This window comes from Kwoniella botswanensis, chromosome 2 (genome assembly GCF_036426115.1).
Source record: "Kwoniella botswanensis chromosome 2, complete sequence".
NCBI lineage: Eukaryota > Fungi > Basidiomycota > Tremellomycetes > Tremellales > Cryptococcaceae > Kwoniella > Kwoniella botswanensis.
The window spans coordinates 1,711,615-1,728,807 of record NC_088600.1 but is presented as its reverse complement, the minus strand read 5'-3'; the positions used below and the strand labels follow the sequence as shown (position 1 = coordinate 1,728,807).

The 17,193-nt window shown below is 44.9% G+C and overlaps 6 protein-coding genes across 6 annotated transcripts; 2 read left to right on the top strand and 4 right to left on the bottom strand.

Annotated features, from left to right (window-relative positions):
• Positions 1-40: 40 nt before the first annotated feature.
• On the bottom strand, positions 41-2,431 carry L199_007540 (uncharacterized protein; the record flags this gene model as incomplete). The annotated part of the gene is made up of 7 exons (XM_064893229.1): positions 41-185; positions 270-337; positions 403-665; positions 740-836; positions 951-1,162; positions 1,258-1,816; positions 1,886-2,431. 7 exons carry the CDS (start codon positions 2,429-2,431, stop codon positions 41-43), a joined length of 1,890 nt encoding a protein of 629 aa, XP_064749301.1.
• A 452-nt stretch (positions 2,432-2,883) lies between these two features.
• On the bottom strand, positions 2,884-7,504 carry L199_007539 (uncharacterized protein; the record flags this gene model as incomplete). The annotated part of the gene is made up of 21 exons (XM_064893228.1): positions 2,884-2,952; positions 3,071-3,108; positions 3,168-3,244; positions 3,321-3,478; positions 3,541-3,593; positions 3,667-3,762; positions 3,828-3,905; positions 3,965-4,024; positions 4,088-4,165; positions 4,226-4,295; positions 4,358-4,383; positions 4,454-4,548; positions 4,629-4,688; positions 4,755-4,910; positions 4,999-5,208; positions 5,313-5,393; positions 5,450-5,723; positions 5,826-6,669; positions 6,734-6,911; positions 6,976-7,081; positions 7,147-7,504. The coding sequence occupies 21 exons, from the start codon at positions 7,502-7,504 to the stop codon at positions 2,884-2,886; spliced, it is 3,165 nt and encodes a 1,054-aa protein (XP_064749300.1).
• Positions 7,505-8,015: 511 nt separating this feature from the next.
• Positions 8,016-9,970, bottom strand: L199_007538 (uncharacterized protein; the record flags this gene model as incomplete). The annotated part of the gene is made up of 4 exons (XM_064893227.1): positions 8,016-8,960; positions 9,022-9,472; positions 9,537-9,777; positions 9,850-9,970. The coding sequence occupies 4 exons, from the start codon at positions 9,968-9,970 to the stop codon at positions 8,016-8,018; spliced, it is 1,758 nt and encodes a 585-aa protein (XP_064749299.1).
• A 1,127-nt stretch (positions 9,971-11,097) lies between these two features.
• L199_007537 (uncharacterized protein) lies at positions 11,098-13,164 on the top strand (the record flags this gene model as incomplete). The annotated part of the gene is made up of 10 exons (XM_064893226.1): positions 11,098-11,148; positions 11,216-11,278; positions 11,357-11,554; positions 11,616-11,805; positions 11,912-12,261; positions 12,335-12,354; positions 12,419-12,540; positions 12,613-12,743; positions 12,826-12,954; positions 13,024-13,164. 10 exons carry the CDS (start codon positions 11,098-11,100, stop codon positions 13,162-13,164), a joined length of 1,395 nt encoding a protein of 464 aa, XP_064749298.1.
• A 400-nt stretch (positions 13,165-13,564) lies between these two features.
• L199_007536 (uncharacterized protein) lies at positions 13,565-13,964 on the top strand (the record flags this gene model as incomplete). Its single annotated transcript, XM_064893225.1, has 3 exons — positions 13,565-13,738; positions 13,837-13,853; positions 13,922-13,964. 3 exons carry the CDS (start codon positions 13,565-13,567, stop codon positions 13,962-13,964), a joined length of 234 nt encoding a protein of 77 aa, XP_064749297.1.
• Positions 13,965-15,080: 1,116 nt separating this feature from the next.
• L199_007535 (uncharacterized protein) lies at positions 15,081-16,836 on the bottom strand (the record flags this gene model as incomplete). Its single annotated transcript, XM_064893224.1, has 3 exons — positions 15,081-15,556; positions 15,617-16,002; positions 16,052-16,836. 3 exons carry the CDS (start codon positions 16,834-16,836, stop codon positions 15,081-15,083), a joined length of 1,647 nt encoding a protein of 548 aa, XP_064749296.1.
• Between the last annotated feature and the right edge of the window lie 357 nt (positions 16,837-17,193).

The following is a 17,193-nucleotide window of genomic DNA, read 5'->3' as shown; positions in this document are numbered from 1 at the left end:
ATATCTGTGAAGTGTTGAATTAATCTGGAAGTGGCCATGACTATGATGGAGGTGAAAATAATCGTTCAACCTTGTCATGAATTACAACATCTTTTCCTTGCCATATACAAATCTCATATGCTAGCATCAGGAATAGTTGACCTAGGAAATCGACCAATGCCGAGTGGATTGGTAAGGTGTATGAGCTAATATAGTGAACGATCAGCAAATCTGTACACTTTTCATCTGTGGCTGTTGTCGTATATTGTTGGGCATGGTTGTTCACTCACTCTGGATCTAAGTCTTTGGACCAGAAGAACAGGGTCATCCAATGAGCCAACACTAACGATACACCGGTCTGCAAAAGAAAACCCCAATAGTCAGCTTCTACCGTTGGGGAAACTCCATCGAATAGCAGCTCACGGTCAAAGCGTAACATGCCCAACCTGCCAATCCCAAATTGATTTCTATCCATCCTGCCCAACTTACGAATGCCAGGAACGCAGCTTGGCATGGGAAAGCAATGAGGTATAATGCCATAGCGCTTTGGAAAGGTGTCAAGCCGTGATGATTTATACCATTACTTGATGACGATAGAGTTTCGGAATGCGGTTTGGGATGGAGTAGCGTATGAAGAGAGGTGGAAAGTCTGTTGGCATGGATGGCACCGATGGAACCCGTCAGACCTATTCACACAGCCCATACCAAGGATACTCAGTACATGCGCTTGGAAGATTGTTGAAGCATACTCGTAATTCACCTGTCATGGAGATGGCCAGTAGTGCAAAACCACGGTACTTCCCTACACCTTTAGCTAGGACCATACCCGTTCCACTTGAGATGAGCATCGCGCCGATCTGTTATAATCAGAGCAGAAGGTATTAGCCGATTGCCTCCCATGTATAGGATATGAGATGACAGTGTCGATGATGATAACACATGATACCAATAATGCGATCGATCAGACTCACCAATGGGACCCATCCACCCTTAGCAACATTCTTGACCCATTCATTCCTTATCACTCGTCTAGTGAACCATCCAGCTGCTATTGACATGACGATGACTGCCAAGAGCGGTATAACAGTATCCATTGCTCCTACTAGCGCTGTACCCAGCAAGGCGAGGACGAAGAGAGTAAGCAAATCCCCGAGACATGCCGCAACGGGTGGTGTGATGTTGTCTATCCCACAAGGAGGTGTGAGCTCGAATGTATGCGAAAAGGAATATATTCTCGGTTAAGTGAGATATGAGTACTCAGAGGGACTTTTCACTCACCAGGATCAGCACCCCACCATCTAGCCAAAATAATCAAACTACTCATAAAGCTACCCAAAACAGCTGACGATATCCCTGCTGCTCCCATGCCAGTCGCTAAAACCATTAAGAGCTGCTTGAATCCCGGTCTGGTATATCCCTCATGCCACTCTTCGCCAGCCATCGATAATCCCGGATCTTCAGGTTCGGGAGGAGATATCACAGTGGTGGTATCTCCAGACGAAGGTGAATCACCCAATCGATGGATGGTGATCCACCCTAAGAAGAATGAAATGACCGCTGCCAGGCATGAGATCAAGAGTGCTTGTAGACCTAACAAGGTCAAGTTGGCCATGATCATCTTCTTTCTGGTGGGTTTATGATCCAGTTCACCTATATTGGCAGAGGTACCTAATCTCGCTGATAGGCACATCTCGAGGTTCCCCTTGAGATTACCTATCATCGGAACGAGGATGAATAGCTCATCGACCCGGCGAAAAACTCGCCATCTTGCGAGATGCTCGAGTAACTCGCCCGTGAATACTAGTCCGATCAGCGAGAGGAGTAATGAAGGCGTTGACTGATATAGTGAGAAGCAATATTAGATCATTCAGATTGGTAGGTGTATACAGACAAGTAGATAACTCACTTCTAATAAGAGACTCCTTAAATCCCTCCATTTACCTATCCCGTTCAAATTGGTATTCCGTATTCCATCGTCAGGCTCAGCATAATCCATATTCAATCTTCTAGATCGTACAGGTCTAATCTGATCTTCATCTATTGATATCGAATCTGACCTTTTGATATATTCCTCATCCTTTTCCAGATCGTCATTTAACTCATACTCTTCGGCAGCGGCTATTCTCGTATGCTCTCCTTGACCCGTATCTCTCCCTTTCCCTTTGCAAGATCCATTAGACATTTGCGGAGTAGTACTCCCCTTCCAAGTTGGGAAAGCACTCTCAACCTCCCCCTTATCCACTCCTATACCCTGTCTCGCCGAAGAGCTATTCGAATATCCCTCGTTCTTCCTACTACTACTACCAGAAGAGCTCTCTCCTAGTTCATCTTCATATACCCTTTCATAGTTGTTATATGATTTATCATTGGATGATGAGCCGAGAGTCGCGGAAGCCAGTCGTTTGGCTTGTCGATATTGTTCGGATATATCTCGCTTGAGGATCGGTGACATGGTGTATCTTTTGGATAATACCAGCGGACAGTTTGACCTTCGAAGTTCCTGCTCAATGTATGCTCCAAGAATATGTTTATTGCCTGATTTTACAAGATGTCAGGATGAGTGAGTATCATATATGCTGATGTTGATATCTACCGCCAAGTTTTCCAATATCGTCACTCCTCATATTGTTATACGCGCAGTTACCGGTTGTACCTCGAGTTCCTCATTCAGCCTTCGATCGCACTGACACGTGGCATTCCGATAAACCGAGTAAAGCCAATACACTGGTGTATATATATATGCAAGACGGATGCATGCATAGGATGATATAGTAAATTAACAACGCAGTATACAGTGTACTTAATCAATGAATGAATCAATGTTAATCGATATAAAGTCGTGAAATTATGCGATCAAAAGGGGGGGATGATGAAAGGAGGAAGAATTGATTTTTAACGTTACACCTATGACATGTCAAATCCAGCTCCGGACGTGATGGCTTGAAGTAATTTGGTACGAAGTGATTGTTCGGTCTATAAGTAGGTCGATGGTCAGTCAGAAGGTAGTAGACTCTCGCTGAACACCGATTGTAAGAGGGCACGTCGAACATCGAGGGTCTAGAAGCTCGATGGAGAGTGTCATTCAACTTACCGTATAACCCGGCAATTTGAGTAGATTGAAACAAGCGGCTATTTTCATATACCCATCAGCTCATAGCACAACACCGGTGACGAAAGGAAACACTCACAAGCCGAAGGTAATCTAGACGTATCATTGCCATTGAATTTGACACCAAACTTAGGATACAGATATCCGAAACCCAATCTAATCATCGTTCATCAGCTCCAGTTCGACTCACCTTCGACAACTGGACTATCCGGAGATCGGGAAAGTCACTTACAAGGGTGGTCTAGAGCAACTGGTCACAAACCTCAACAAAGCTCTCCTTTGCTCCTGCGTAAATCCCTTGACTACCTTCCAGAACAATCGAGGGGTGGTATCATTCGGGAAACCATCGACTGAGCAGTGTGCTCGGAGATCATCGATATCGATTAGCGTCTGTGTAATACATGTCAAATCAGCTATCATAGAGGCGAAGGCAGATTTCAAGCCGATCTCACCTCTTCTCCACCTATGAGTTGTTGTAATTCTTGTTGATCGAACATTCTTAGCCCTATATTCAGATAAGTATTAGCTACTCGTTAGTGCCAAACCGCCAATACCGCCAATGGGAGCTAATAACATACACTTAGCATCAATAAGATCCGATAACCCATTGAAGAATGCTCTGCTCTGTGCGGAGATCTGTCTGTCCAGCTTGTACTTGCAGACCAATTGAATGTCTGATTACCAATAATCAGCTAATATCATGGACCGATGTCTCGAAACAGCTGAACTTCACACTCACACTCATGTCTGTTTTCAGCAGTAACAGCGATTTCTGAACCGTTAGGTACCAGGTCAATTGTACGTTTCACACCGAAGTCTATGTAACACACGGCTTCAGCTCGATATCTATTTTCTAAAGATGCGATGGAAGCTTACCATCTTCAGTTATAGCAAAGTTCAATGCCAGTTCCTCAGGTTTGGGGTAATTCTTCAGTACTATCATACAGATGATATACTTTCAACATGGGCATGTCCATCAAGTACGCGTATCAAACTCACTTATCAACCCTTTATACAGTTCTTTATCCAATGAACTCAAATCATCAAGGTACGATTGTCTTCCCAGCCATTTAGCCACTACCTTACTTGTTAGCTTTTCGTCCCTGCTAATCGGCTCTCTCCAAGCAGTAGACGTACAGAAAAAGTCGGCAAATGACACATCGACCAACATTCCTTCGTACATCGCTTTACCAAGTACCTGACCAATCTATATAATAAATTGAATTCTCAGCTTTCGATTGCCAATATGCGACTTTGAGAGAAGCTCACAAATCGGTACCATTCCAATTGATGGGCTGTGGAGTCACAAGTCAGCTGCCGTTTCTACGAAGTCCAGGACGAATTAGCCGGGAGGAGTAGACTCACGTTCTGTAGCGTAAGAGTGAGGATTGGGATACAGCTCATTCTGATCGGTAGCAAGCCATAGTCCTCTATTGGTGTCGAAAACCTCTTTCGACAAGCTGTTATCGTGTCGGAACCAGAATCAGCTAGCAGGTCGCGTTCGTGCGACCATGTGGAGGCAACTGAGCAGAACACATACTTTGTCAAAAACTCCTTGAACAATCCACCGCCATCAATCCCAGCTTCCGTCATCCCATGTCTACATTACGCAACAGATCAGCTATCACCGCATAACTATCGATGCTTGGATAGCTGATACACTCACTGATCGACAAAAGTAATCTCTATTCTACTTTTCAAGGCCGGACCCAGATTACCCAACTCATCGAATCCATCTTGGGCAATATGACTTCTCCTTATCTTTGCGTAATTCCTCTGTCGCCTACTATGGTAATCAAGTCCTAACCTATCTTGATCGGATCTGCATGCACAAACCCAATCGTCAATATCCAGCTGATGTATACGACGAGACGACATTCATCATCCATCTGATACATGGTGTAACTTACTCGATAAATTTCCTGAAAACTTCCAATCTAGTCTGAAACGGTACGCTCATCGGTAAGTTATTCAACAACCCCAATCTAGGTGAGATATAGGCCATTTGTCTCTTTGTAAATCGCTGTCGAGCTCTAGCCCATCTGGGAAGACTTGACGAATCGTTCATCTCGATATCCATACCCTCGTTGTTTGCAGAAGTCAATTCGGCATCTTCGAATCTGTCATGATTAGCCCAAGTGTCAGCTTGGAGATCTTTTTCGATCGATATCACTTAATGTCGCTGCATCCACCAGATAGAACGGTACGGGAAACTTTCACTTACACGGCAGCATCTACAAATCCTCTTAAGTCTAATTGCGATTTCATCGTCCAAAAATCTGGATCAGCGAACTGACGTCGAGCACTGAGTCCATCCCATTAGCTTATCATTCTGCGATCACATCAACACGCTTCACTCACTTCCTTTCTACGACTCTCGTAACTCCTCTTGTGAATAATCCCCTGATCTCTTCGTTTCCCATTCTGGTGCTGGCAGGTCCACTCGAACTGCCACTCCCGCTGACTCCATTCATATATCCCCAGAAGGCTAGATCTCTCCATATACCCGCGAGTTCAAGTATTTCATCTGTTGAAAGAGCATTGGACGTAGTAGAGAAGAATTCATCGTCTGGTGTGAGCAGCAGGTAATGGTTGTATACGTATGTGAGGAGAATGAGGGCTGGTGAGTCCGCGTCTGTCACCGGGACATAAGACATTAGCCAGATATTACATCAGATATAAAGTCAGAAGAATGAGGAAGCTTGTCAACGAGTTGAAGCTAAAGATTAAAACTTACTATCACTAAACCCATCCCAAGCTTCTCTCTGATCTGATCCCATCCATCTCCCCCTCACCCCTTCTCTCCAAATCCTTCTAATTAGTCCTTTACTCAATAAGGAATCTAATACGTTCTCCCATTTCGGACTACCTCTAAAAGCGCTCAGCAGTCCCGCGCAGAACATCGAGAAGTCATTAATAAACGATTGAGGAGTCTTTGAGGAAGGTTGGATAATATGTGTAGTAAGTGTCGAAAGATGTTGTGGTGTAGCTAGAATTACCACCTTATTTGAGATCGCTTTAGGTAGCTGGATACGTCTCGGTTGTTTATTCTGCTTGAATGGTACCACTTTATTTGATGGTCCGTCATCTTGATCATCTTGATCTTCTTCATCGCTATCTACCATTATTGGTATACCGTTCATTTCCATATCATCCTCATCTAACAATCCATCAACCCATTTACCCCATCCTTCATTGACGTCTTTGAGAACATTACCGATAACGTTCATCCAGTTGCTTATCCCCCCTACTCCGAACCTCGATAACATCCCACCGGTTATACCGAACATCGTTAGATTAGCCAAGAAATAGGTTTTGCCAATCTCGTTCTGCAATCTACCTTCTTTCAGTACTTGGGGATTCTTAGAGGCATAGGGAAGTAGGAGGGAGAAGAGGTTGAGGTGGGTAGATAAGTGTGACAAGGCTGGGATGGGAAGTGAGGAAGGTAATGAAGGTATAGCGAGGAGGTGGTTGATCAAGGGAGGGATGAGTGGTGAAGTCGATGCAGGAGGGATAAGTGAGAAAGGTGCGGTGAGTAGCCTGGTCAGTGGGATCAGGGATGGGTGTTTCTTCTTTGGTAGCTGGTTAAGAAGGATAAATGTGAGTACAGATGTCGATATATCATAAAAGATCTATTAAACTCACATTGAGAGCTATTAATTGCTCCATACTCTGTACGATCGTCTCGACCCATGATCTACTTTCTACGATCCCGACCAAAGTCTCTTTTGCATATTTCTGCGTTTCCTGAGAAAGATGAGAATATGATTTTGGATCGAATACACTCTCGAGAGCCGCAAGGAGGACAGGCGTCAATGCTGATCTAATGGTACGCGACATCGAGTCAGAGCAGATAATACCGCTTAGTATTGATCTCAAGAACTCACGTAGGGTTGAGATTGACCAACTGCAGTATCCTTGCACTCAACAATCCCAGAACAATCGACCAATCACCATCATTACTGAGCGGGAAGATGGATCGGTATATTCCATCTATTCCAACGTATCTCTCGTAAGCTGAAGCCGATTTACCTACTACTTCTAGCATTCCAGCTTACCATTATCCTTCTTCAATCCAATCTCGCACCATTTCCCCACCAGCCCCTCCAATCTACCCCTATCTCTCCCCCATCCATCTCTGAGCAACACCACCAGTCCCCTCCCTACCCTTTCCACATCATCATCATCTTCCAACCGAGAGATCAAATCATCTCTAAACCTCCTGGCTATCCTCCTCCCTCTCCATATTCGCTGTATCGTAATCGCGCAATTCTGCTCTTTCTTCTTTCGTTCTCTCAGTTCCCTTTCTACCCTTATGTTACTTAATAATGCAGTAGAAGAGGTTGACTGAGAGGTAGATAAGTTGATATCGTTATATTTTGTTGATGAAGATGATGAGAAATCTGGATCGAACATCTTTCAATACTCGACTATCCACTTCTGTGGCCTTCCTGCTAGCTCAATTTGAGTCCTTGTTGTGTGATTGAATCCAGACTGATCAGCAAGATGAGTGAGAGAAGTTGATGATTGTTGTGTGCCAGTCAACTCAACTTACTCATCGTCAATGCGTAATCGTAATCGCAATCGTATCTACCACTCGTACACCTCAAACGTCATCACTTTCTTTCTCTTTGCCACTCAGGCACATTGCACGATGTATTCATATATTGTTTTCCTTCATTTCTTCATTTTTGTATATACGTAGCGCTACGACCCTAACATGTATAAAAGAATACTTCAAGTCTATTCACACGATATATATATGAGGATGAAGAGAAAAGACGGTAGATATGCACAAGAGAATGTTGGTAAATGCGATTTGACGTGTTAATATAAATGAATGTAGTGTGATTGATGATTGTGTGAACAGAATAAGAAACCCAATGTCTACCTATCTAACAGATACCCAAAATCCAGAATCCCCATCTTAAGCCTTCTCACCAATCAACTCGGCAGTTTCACCTCGCGAATCGGCCCTCGTTATCTTTTCGAGCGAGTGAGATCTGCCCAACAATCCAGGTCGGATCTCAGGGACGGTAGGGACAATTCTCCATTTCTCACTTGGAGGTACAGATAGAGTCCATCGATCGGCGACTTGAGCTTGAGGTTGACCGAAGGGTGCTTTAGGGTGAGGTCCCTGTGAGTTGAGTTGAGTTTGGTATAATCGATCGTCTTCATCTTGATCAGCCAATGATTGGATATCCACTGACGAGGCGGAAGCAGATGACACAGGCGAGTTGGTAACAGATGAAGCGACGGATTCGGCTGGTCGTCTCTTGAGATGTTCAACTTCCATACCACCATCCAATATACCGACTCTCATCATAGCAAGCATGTTGTGAGCGGCGTTCGAGTGATCGTAAACACCACCGAAGAAAGCGGTCGTAGCGTCGGTACCGATAGCTCTCTTGATCAAGTGAGCACCACCTGGGTGATCCTCGATGAACGAAGAACAATCGTGAATGAAACCATGGACAGCGACCAAGGCTCGTTCTTTCGATTCAGCCTTGAAATCGTCCCAACTGATAACGGGAAGTTCGTTGGATGATTTGGGCCATTGAAGTTTATCGGCTTGCTCTTGGAGTTCTTGGAGTTTCATCGTGTATTGACCTTTCTTGATTTCGTTATCGGGGAATCTCTTGAGGTGAGAAGCGAGTTTAAATTGAGACATAGTCCAGATGAACCATTTCGTAGGATCATATTGGTACCATTTGATGGCATTTCGGAAGTCCATGGGGAATTGATGGTGGAAGTTGTGGTATCCTTCACCAACGGTACAAAGAGCAGTGATGAAGTGATCTCTTGGAGTGTGCTTGTTGTCGAAAGGTTGTTCACCGAGCCAGTGAGCAAGCGAATTGACACAGAAGGTAGACTAATCAGGGGATGATTGATCAGCTCTGTAATATGTTATAACGGAGCGGATATGGACTCACGTGGTGAACAAAAACCAATCGAGCAGCACCGGCAAAGTAGAATCCACCCCACCAATCTCCCCAACCGAGACCAGCAACAACAGTAGGAACAATGAAGCCCATGGTGAAGATGAGAGGAACATAGTTCTTGTGTTGCCATCTGACGACCTTGTTTCTTGATAAATCAGATACATCGGCGACACCAATCTTTCCTCTGGGTTTTACCAACATCCATCCAACGTGGGAGTGCCAGAAACCTTCGTGGGCCGAGTAAGGATCAAGTTTAGTATCGGTGTATCGGTGGTGAGCTCGATGTCCTCTTGACCACCATTTGATTGATCCTTCCACAGCACCAGCACCAGCAAGAGCTAAAGCGAATTGCAAGGGGACAGAGGCATTGTATGCTCGGTGAGCCCAAAGTCGATGATATCCTGCTGTGATACCGAGACCGGTGATGAAGTAGTAAATCACACTAAGACGAGGACAAGTTAAGTCAGCGAAGATTACACGTCTATGTTCTAAAAGAATAAACTCACCTCCAAATTGCTGTCTTGGTGTTCCAAGCAGTAGTGAAGATACCGTAGATAGCGACGGAGGGGGTAATGGTCAAAGCGAGGAAAGAAATCCATTGAATATTCTGAAGCAAGGTTTTCCATGTTACTGGAGGAAGGTATTTCTGGTGTTGAATGGTGTAGGTGACATAGTTGTCTGGGATATGTCGGTCAGAAGGTTCGAAAGTGGGTTTGATGTTGTGTACTCCAGCGAGCTTGTTAAGGGCTAAAGATGGATGGATATGTCAGCTTTGGCTTCTTCTGGTGATCCATATAGCCCCTCAAATAGCTAACTCACGAGATTCTTCCTTCTCAGGTGTGGTAGGTTCGAAAGCTGGGTCGAGCTTGTCCACAGGAGAGGGTCTTCTCTCTCTCAACTCTGCTGGAGGTGGTGTCTGAGAAGCAGTGGCGGTCGACATGTTGATATGTCGTTTTAGTTAGTTGATTGAGTGGCGAGGATGAGTAAATGAAAAAATTGGTGATGATCGTTACTGGGATAGAAGGTTATGAGGTCAAGATTCAGTGAAAGGATGCCTTGGATGGGATCAGCTATCCAAACGAGTTTTCAGATGAGAGGAGTATCGAGGGGGAAGAGAAGAGGATGAGGGATGAAGGAAGAGTATTTAAATGAGAGATACAAAGTGACCAAACAGCATTTATCTGTTCGACAGCACAGTCAGATTCCAATCCATCTCCATGCATAGTCCGCTGTGATTTTTCTTGATATTACGTTGCTCCACAACGCATTGATGGCATGGGAAACTGATCCATTCGATAATCCACGATTGATCCATGCCAATCCATCACTGGAAAGACCATTTCGTTGGGGATGTACACGTGTTGAGCGCGTGGCCCTTCCCTTGATGCCGATCGGAGTTGATCGGTCTCATACAACCAAACGGTATCCTCAGGCGTTTGGTCATTTCGCAAAGGAACGATTCGCATTGGACATGTAATGGATATCGGGAGAGATCGTCATCAGCGTCATCAGCTCGAGCTTGTTGAGAGATGATCATCAATTCGACGTGGAACAGATGAGGAGCAACTCGGTGAATATCTCTTTGGGGATGGAAGAACGCGCTGACCAGCTTGATTCTGACGTGTGAATGAAAAGTGGGATCTACGTCCTCGTGCGCTGCTTCTCAATGGATTGGAATCACTCTCGTCCACATCGATGAACCCACAGATGCAATGATCGACATGCAAATACATCATCCCCTCTCAATCAACACACAAATGACCCCACCGATGTATCCCATGATTCGGCGAATTCAGGAATTTGCCACCCAAACGTCAAATGTTGATTTCAGGGTCGCTTCCGAGATAACGATTAGATGGGGCAGAAAGTTAAATTTGGAAGCGCAGTGGATTCCTCTCACAACATGTCTTATTTGGATGACCCAGTTTAAAAAAACAGCCGGTTAAGTGAGATGCAAGTTGACCGGGATCATCATCATCATCGAGAAGACGACTGGCAATGTTAGATTTTGACCTTTGTTGTTGAGCTGGATCAGAGCATTCGTTATCAATCAAGAGGGGAAACAAGATGGCAGATCATCCCGTACTCAAGTATGTGTCGGCAGGTGCATGGTCTTTGGTATGTACTTCGTTACTTTACAAAAGCATGAAACAACGATTGAAGCTGATCATAAGGAGTTGATCAGGTCGAACCGCTCTTCTCTCCCCGAGCTAAGGATCTACTAATCAAACTCATCGAGTTCATGGAGGTGAGCTTTGCATAATCTAGTATATGCAGTAGTGTCTAGGGGAGTTTCTTTTGACTGATTCACCCGCCGAATGCACAGAACGATGTCCTACCTTCCGAAAAGCTATTTCACGCCCAGATACCAAACTCCCCCGAAGCTAGATGGGCATCAATACCCCCTGTCTTAGAAAAGCTCAAGGTCAAAGCGAAAGAGCTGGGATTATGGAATTTATGGTTGAGTGGTGGTGATTTCCAGGGAATGGCGGGTGGAGAAGGTGGTGGACTGACCAATTTGGAGGTGGGCGATTTTCTTGTTTGAATAGAAAATACCGTGGACGATGACTGATATACTGTTATAGTACGCAGTCATGGCTGAGATAATGGGTCATTCGGCTATACTCGCTCCTCAAGCTACCAACTGTTCGGCTCCCGACACGGGTAATATGGAGGTACTGGCTAGATTTGGTACGCCACAGCAGAAAGAGAAGTATCTCGTACCGTTGTTAAAAGGCGAGATCAGGAGTAGTTTCTCAATGACAGAGTATGGAGGTGAGTATATTGAGATCATCACTCAAAATCACATTCTCGATCACCTGACCGTCTCCATCGATCTTTCATATAAGACTGATCTGATTAAACTTGGCACCGTACCCAGCCGCCTCATCAGACGCCACCAATCTACGCAATACCACCGCCCTCCCATCCTCCTCGGGCAAGCTATCGGTCAAAGGTCATAAATGGTGGATCACGGGCGCAGGCGATCCTCGAAACGTTATTCATATCGTCTTGGCGGTAACAGATCCCAAAAACCCCTCTCCGCACAAAAGACATTCTTTAGTATTGGTTGATCCACGTTCGAAAGGTGTGAAGATCGTCAGACCACTCACGGTCTTTGGGTATGATGATGCACCTGAGGGTCATTGTGAAGTGATTTATGATGGGGTAGAGGTCGATGTGGATAGTGGGGTGGTAGGTGGAAAGGCAGGATTGGGCAGGGGGTTTGAGGTGAGCTCAACAATTCTCGATCGATATCTTCATTAAAGGAGATGACTAGCTGATGATCATGATTTGACAATAGATTATCCAAGCTAGATTAGGGTGAGCTGATTATAAAGCAATGTCGAGGTATTAGCTGACTGAGACCGATCTCTGACGTGTACAGTCCAGGAAGACTACACCACTGCATGAGAAGCATCGGTATAGCTTCAAGAGCATTGGATATCCTCTTACAAAGAGTATCGGACCCCAATAGGAAGACGTTTGGGAAACATCTCAGAGAGCATGGTGGGTATTCTCTGTCCCTTTACTGAGAGCGAATAATACGCCTTCACATCGCTGATGCTGTATCATTTTTAGGTACTGTCCTCGCCGATATAGCTCATTCTCGAGCCGAAATCGATTCAGCAAGATTATTGGTTCTAGCAGCCGCCAGAAGGATCGACATAGGTGGTGCTAAAGGTGCGATGCAGGATATAGGTATTGCCAAGGTAAGTACAGTATGCATCCTTGATTCAGCTACTTTCGGTCTCATCTCCAGATATGAGTGACCAGCTGATGTGGAATGAGTAGTTTACCGTACCAAGTATGGCCCTGAAAGTGATCGATCGAGCTATGCAAGTACATGGCGCGGAGGGTGTATCGGAGGATACGCCATTAGCTTACTACTATGCGAGTATGAGAACCCTTAGATACGCTGATGTAAGTTTTGCCCCCAGGCATTTCTAATGATGAGACAATGAGCTGATGTGGAATTTTTGTGTCATGAAGGGCCCGGACGAAGTTCATATTCAACAGATCGGTAAGAATGAGCTGAAAAGAGTCGAAGGGCTCAGACAGAGATCTGAGAAGGTTAAGAAGGAAAGTGATAGGTTATTGAGGGAAGATGGGAAACTGAAAGCGAAATTGTAAAGTAAAGGAATAGGTTTTGTATGAACAGAGGTATAGTATGACATGTTCATTGAGCTTAGGCTGACGTGATGAGAGGTATATGGTATCCGAGTGATGGTTATGACGATCATACTGACATATACATATCGTGAAACTGACCTCTTGTGGACGGACGACAACTTGAATATGTAGTCGAACTATTTTCTCATCATTTGTTTTCTCCGTCCTAACGAAGAATTCATTCACCATTAGCTTGAGAAATAAATATACCTTATATCAGTACGATCAACCGTACTTAGAGTCTACCTTAGCGATAACAATGTGAGTTCTAAGCAAAACATATACGACATCAAGAAGAACAGGTATTGAGCTGACGATACATCTGAGTATATATCCTCAGCATCACCAAGACAGATATACGATGCCTGCTTTTCGTAAAAATCAGCAATCCTCCTCCGACAACGGGAGCTCATCATCCTCACCTTCCCCGTCAAAAGGATGGACTAAAGAACAGAAGAGACAGCTTTTTTACCATGTATTGAGAAATGGTGAAAGGGATTGGGGGAATGCGGTAGATGGAGAAACGGGACATCAAGTGAGTCGACCGTTTCCGAGGCTTAGTCAAGACATAGATCGATGTGAAGAGGTAGGGTGATATGGCTGATGGTCGTACATGAACTTGGGGGGTCTTAGTGTAACGATCAATGGAAGTGAGTACAGTCCTGTCTGTGACTGTCTTTCAGGAATTATAGGCTGACGTGAGATTGGAAATGATCAGGAAAACACTCTTACCTCAAATTACCAAAGCATGTGGATTTTAGGCTCTGAATTTACATCAGATGGATACGCAGGTAGACCGAAACAGAACAGACGAATGAATATGCACTGGTATTCACGAGCATGTATTGCCCTTTGCTCAGTCCAGTACGACTTTGATATCATAATATATAAAGCTTTTCCAAAGTACCTATCATTCTCATCTCCTTGCCCTACCCCTTTCCCTTCCCCGACATATTTCTTCTTGATCTACCCCTTCTTCCTCTTGTATCGGCTCCAAGTCAAATTCACCAGGATCATATGAATGGGTAAGATCTTTCAATATCGTCACCTTCCCAAGCTTCCGAGGAACTCATATAAATATATGCGAATTCATCCGATCGAGATACAAGGCTAGTTTCGGATTCACTACCTTGCGTTGGGTTTGCAGGTGCTAAATTTAGGCTCCCTTCAATCTCCTCGTGCTCAGTATCGGAAGCACATAGACTGACAACTGGACTTCCGAGGGGATCAAATCGAAAGTCTGCATCTCCATCTTCACTTCTGTTGTGACTGTTTGTCTCGCTGAGAGATGAGTTGGTATGACTTGGGGTATAAGAAGGCTCATTGCTCGATTGAGTGGGTATTTGGGACTGTTTCCCAAAGGGATTATATTGTGACTCTGAAGAGGAACCGATACTTGTTTCTGCCATCGTCTAATGGTGTATGACGGTCGAAGGAAGCAGACGCTGATTAGGCTTCGGGACGAAAATTCATGTATAGTATTATTGTTGACCTGCAATATTGATTATACCAGGTGTCGCTCTGTAATGTCATACAAAAATTTATGTACAGTAGTCTGTCAAATGGCCACAGTAGAGCTGTCCCCATCCCGGACATATGGAGACCTCGTTCCTCCTTTCATACAGTAGGAGAAGTCAAAAGGAAGATTGTTCTCAAATATATGCGACAGCCAGATGCACCTTTGTGGCTATGATTCAGGATCGAGATTCACCGCAAGACACAGCACAACGCATACTAGCTGTTCCGACCCGAAAGAGTGAATGGTTCGGAAATGCCACACGACCCGGAAATGAGAAAGAATGATCAGAAGACACATCTGACGACATACAACAACGATTGAAACTCTTTACATACTTCACATATCGTAATGATAAACTTCAATCTCTTCCGAGCTGATCAATATTTATACCCAGCCCACCCCCTCCACCAAGCCAATCATCATCCTGCATCAATGTTGGTGCTCTACTGGTCGAGATTCTCGATCGAGTAGAAGATGCATTGCGTGAGACTGTATAAGTAGAACTCGAGGATCGTATCGATGAGTTTATGGAGGGTATACTAGGTGAAACTTCATAGCCAGGTGATACCGGTGAGAAAATTGTACTTGTGCTTGTGCTTGAATCCGGGGTTGTTGCGATTGATGAGTTACTTTTTACTTTATTCCGTTTACGGTTCGCAAACCATTTTCGCTTCTTGTCCGATCCCCCACTCTCCACATTACTGGGCATTTCAACATTATTATTATCCTTTCTATTCACACAGGAATTATGATCGTGTGAAAATCTCTTGAAAACGCTTCTCACCCGAGAGGCTATCCCAGAGCTGATCTTTGACGCGATCGACCTATTGGCACCTATCTCATCAATTTCAACGATCCACTTACCTAACAGTTACGAGACCAGAAAGAACTTACGAGACTCCTTGAGCTCTTGAAATTGTTCAGCTGAATGTTGTTCCATCCTAATCCAGAATGCCTCCGTCTCCCGGTCAGTACGTTCAATCGTATTCAAACCAGGCGTACTTGATTGAAATTTTGATTTGACACTATCTAGCCCTCTGTGATATCCTCTATTCGTGATTCCTTTCTGTTTCGCCCGCTGTTTAGCCCAAGCTGATAGACTTGGAAGTACTCTATCTTCAGATACTCCCGAGGCCGTAACATCTGGTCGATTTTCCCTTTCGAGGATTAACCGACTGTACGCCGAATTCGGGTCCAATGTAGGTCTGAGCTTGAAGCTACTTTGAGATTGTCCTGATGCGGATGAGCTTGCCCCTGAAGAAGCTACACTCGAAGATGATCTAGCAGGGCGATATCAGCACGTTCGATGATCCAGCGCAGATCACTCACCTGTAACCTCGTCCATGCGTTACACTCCCTCGCTGAAGACCTGTATATGCACTGCTGTTCCGACCGCCAGCTAGTATAGATGGCGCAGGGGTCGACCTTTCGGAAATGGGAGACCAAGCACCGGAGAATCCGGAAAACGAAGGTGCAGGGCTACCTTCATGGAAAGATGGAAAAGGGGAAGTGGGGACAGGTGAACCACCATGATCGCTTTTAGAAGCATACGACTGAGCAGAGTCTGATCTGATCTGTGATGTCCGAGGTGGTCTCAACCACTGGAAATCCCAATCCTGTAACTGCGCCGTTTTGTTAGGTCTTCTAGGCTCTGTATGAGATGCACTTTCCTGCTCTGCTGATTCTACTGATGGCTTATGCTGCAAAGGTGATGGTGAGCCGGTATATCGATCTTCCGACACGAATGGACTCGATGGTTGACCGCGATTGGAAGATGGTCCACTCTGTGAAGGGAAGAATGCGTCGAATGACGGAGATTCATTTTGGGGTACGACAGGAAAGACGACGGGTGTCGACGGACTTCGGTCAGAAAAGGAATTATCAGACGATGAGAGAGAAGGAGCTTGTGAGCCGGGGGTGAGCGAGCGATCGTACCATTCTGGAGTAGGGGACGAACTTCGCTGTTGATTGTCACTTTGGGCAAACCAATTGGTAAACTCTGGCTCTTTAGTGTTGTATGAGCTGCCTAAGCTCAGATCGAGTTTTGTACCTGGCTCCCAGCTTTTTAATAGATCCTCGACAGATTGGTCGGACGGATAGGATGATTGTGGCATTTCATATGCTGAGGCGAGCAGGCGAGGAAGCGAGTTATAAAGGTTATCTACTCGTGCTGTGGCTTGCTGCAGTGGATGAACTGAAAATGACTAAAGGTTATTGCTCTGAAAGTCGCAGGAAAAAACGTTCACTGATTGTAGAGGTAATAGGACGACTTTCCCCTGTCAGTAGGACGGCATCAGACATTTCTTTACTCAAATGATGTATTGCGTTTCTGTTCGTTCTGAGACGAAAATAAACAGAAAGGAGGGTCCCTTGGAGGTGAGAGAGAGAAAGGAAGGATCGGGTCCGACACGATGCCTTCCTTACACTCCATTAGATCACACGTCAGAACATAAACACAGCTGTAATCGATG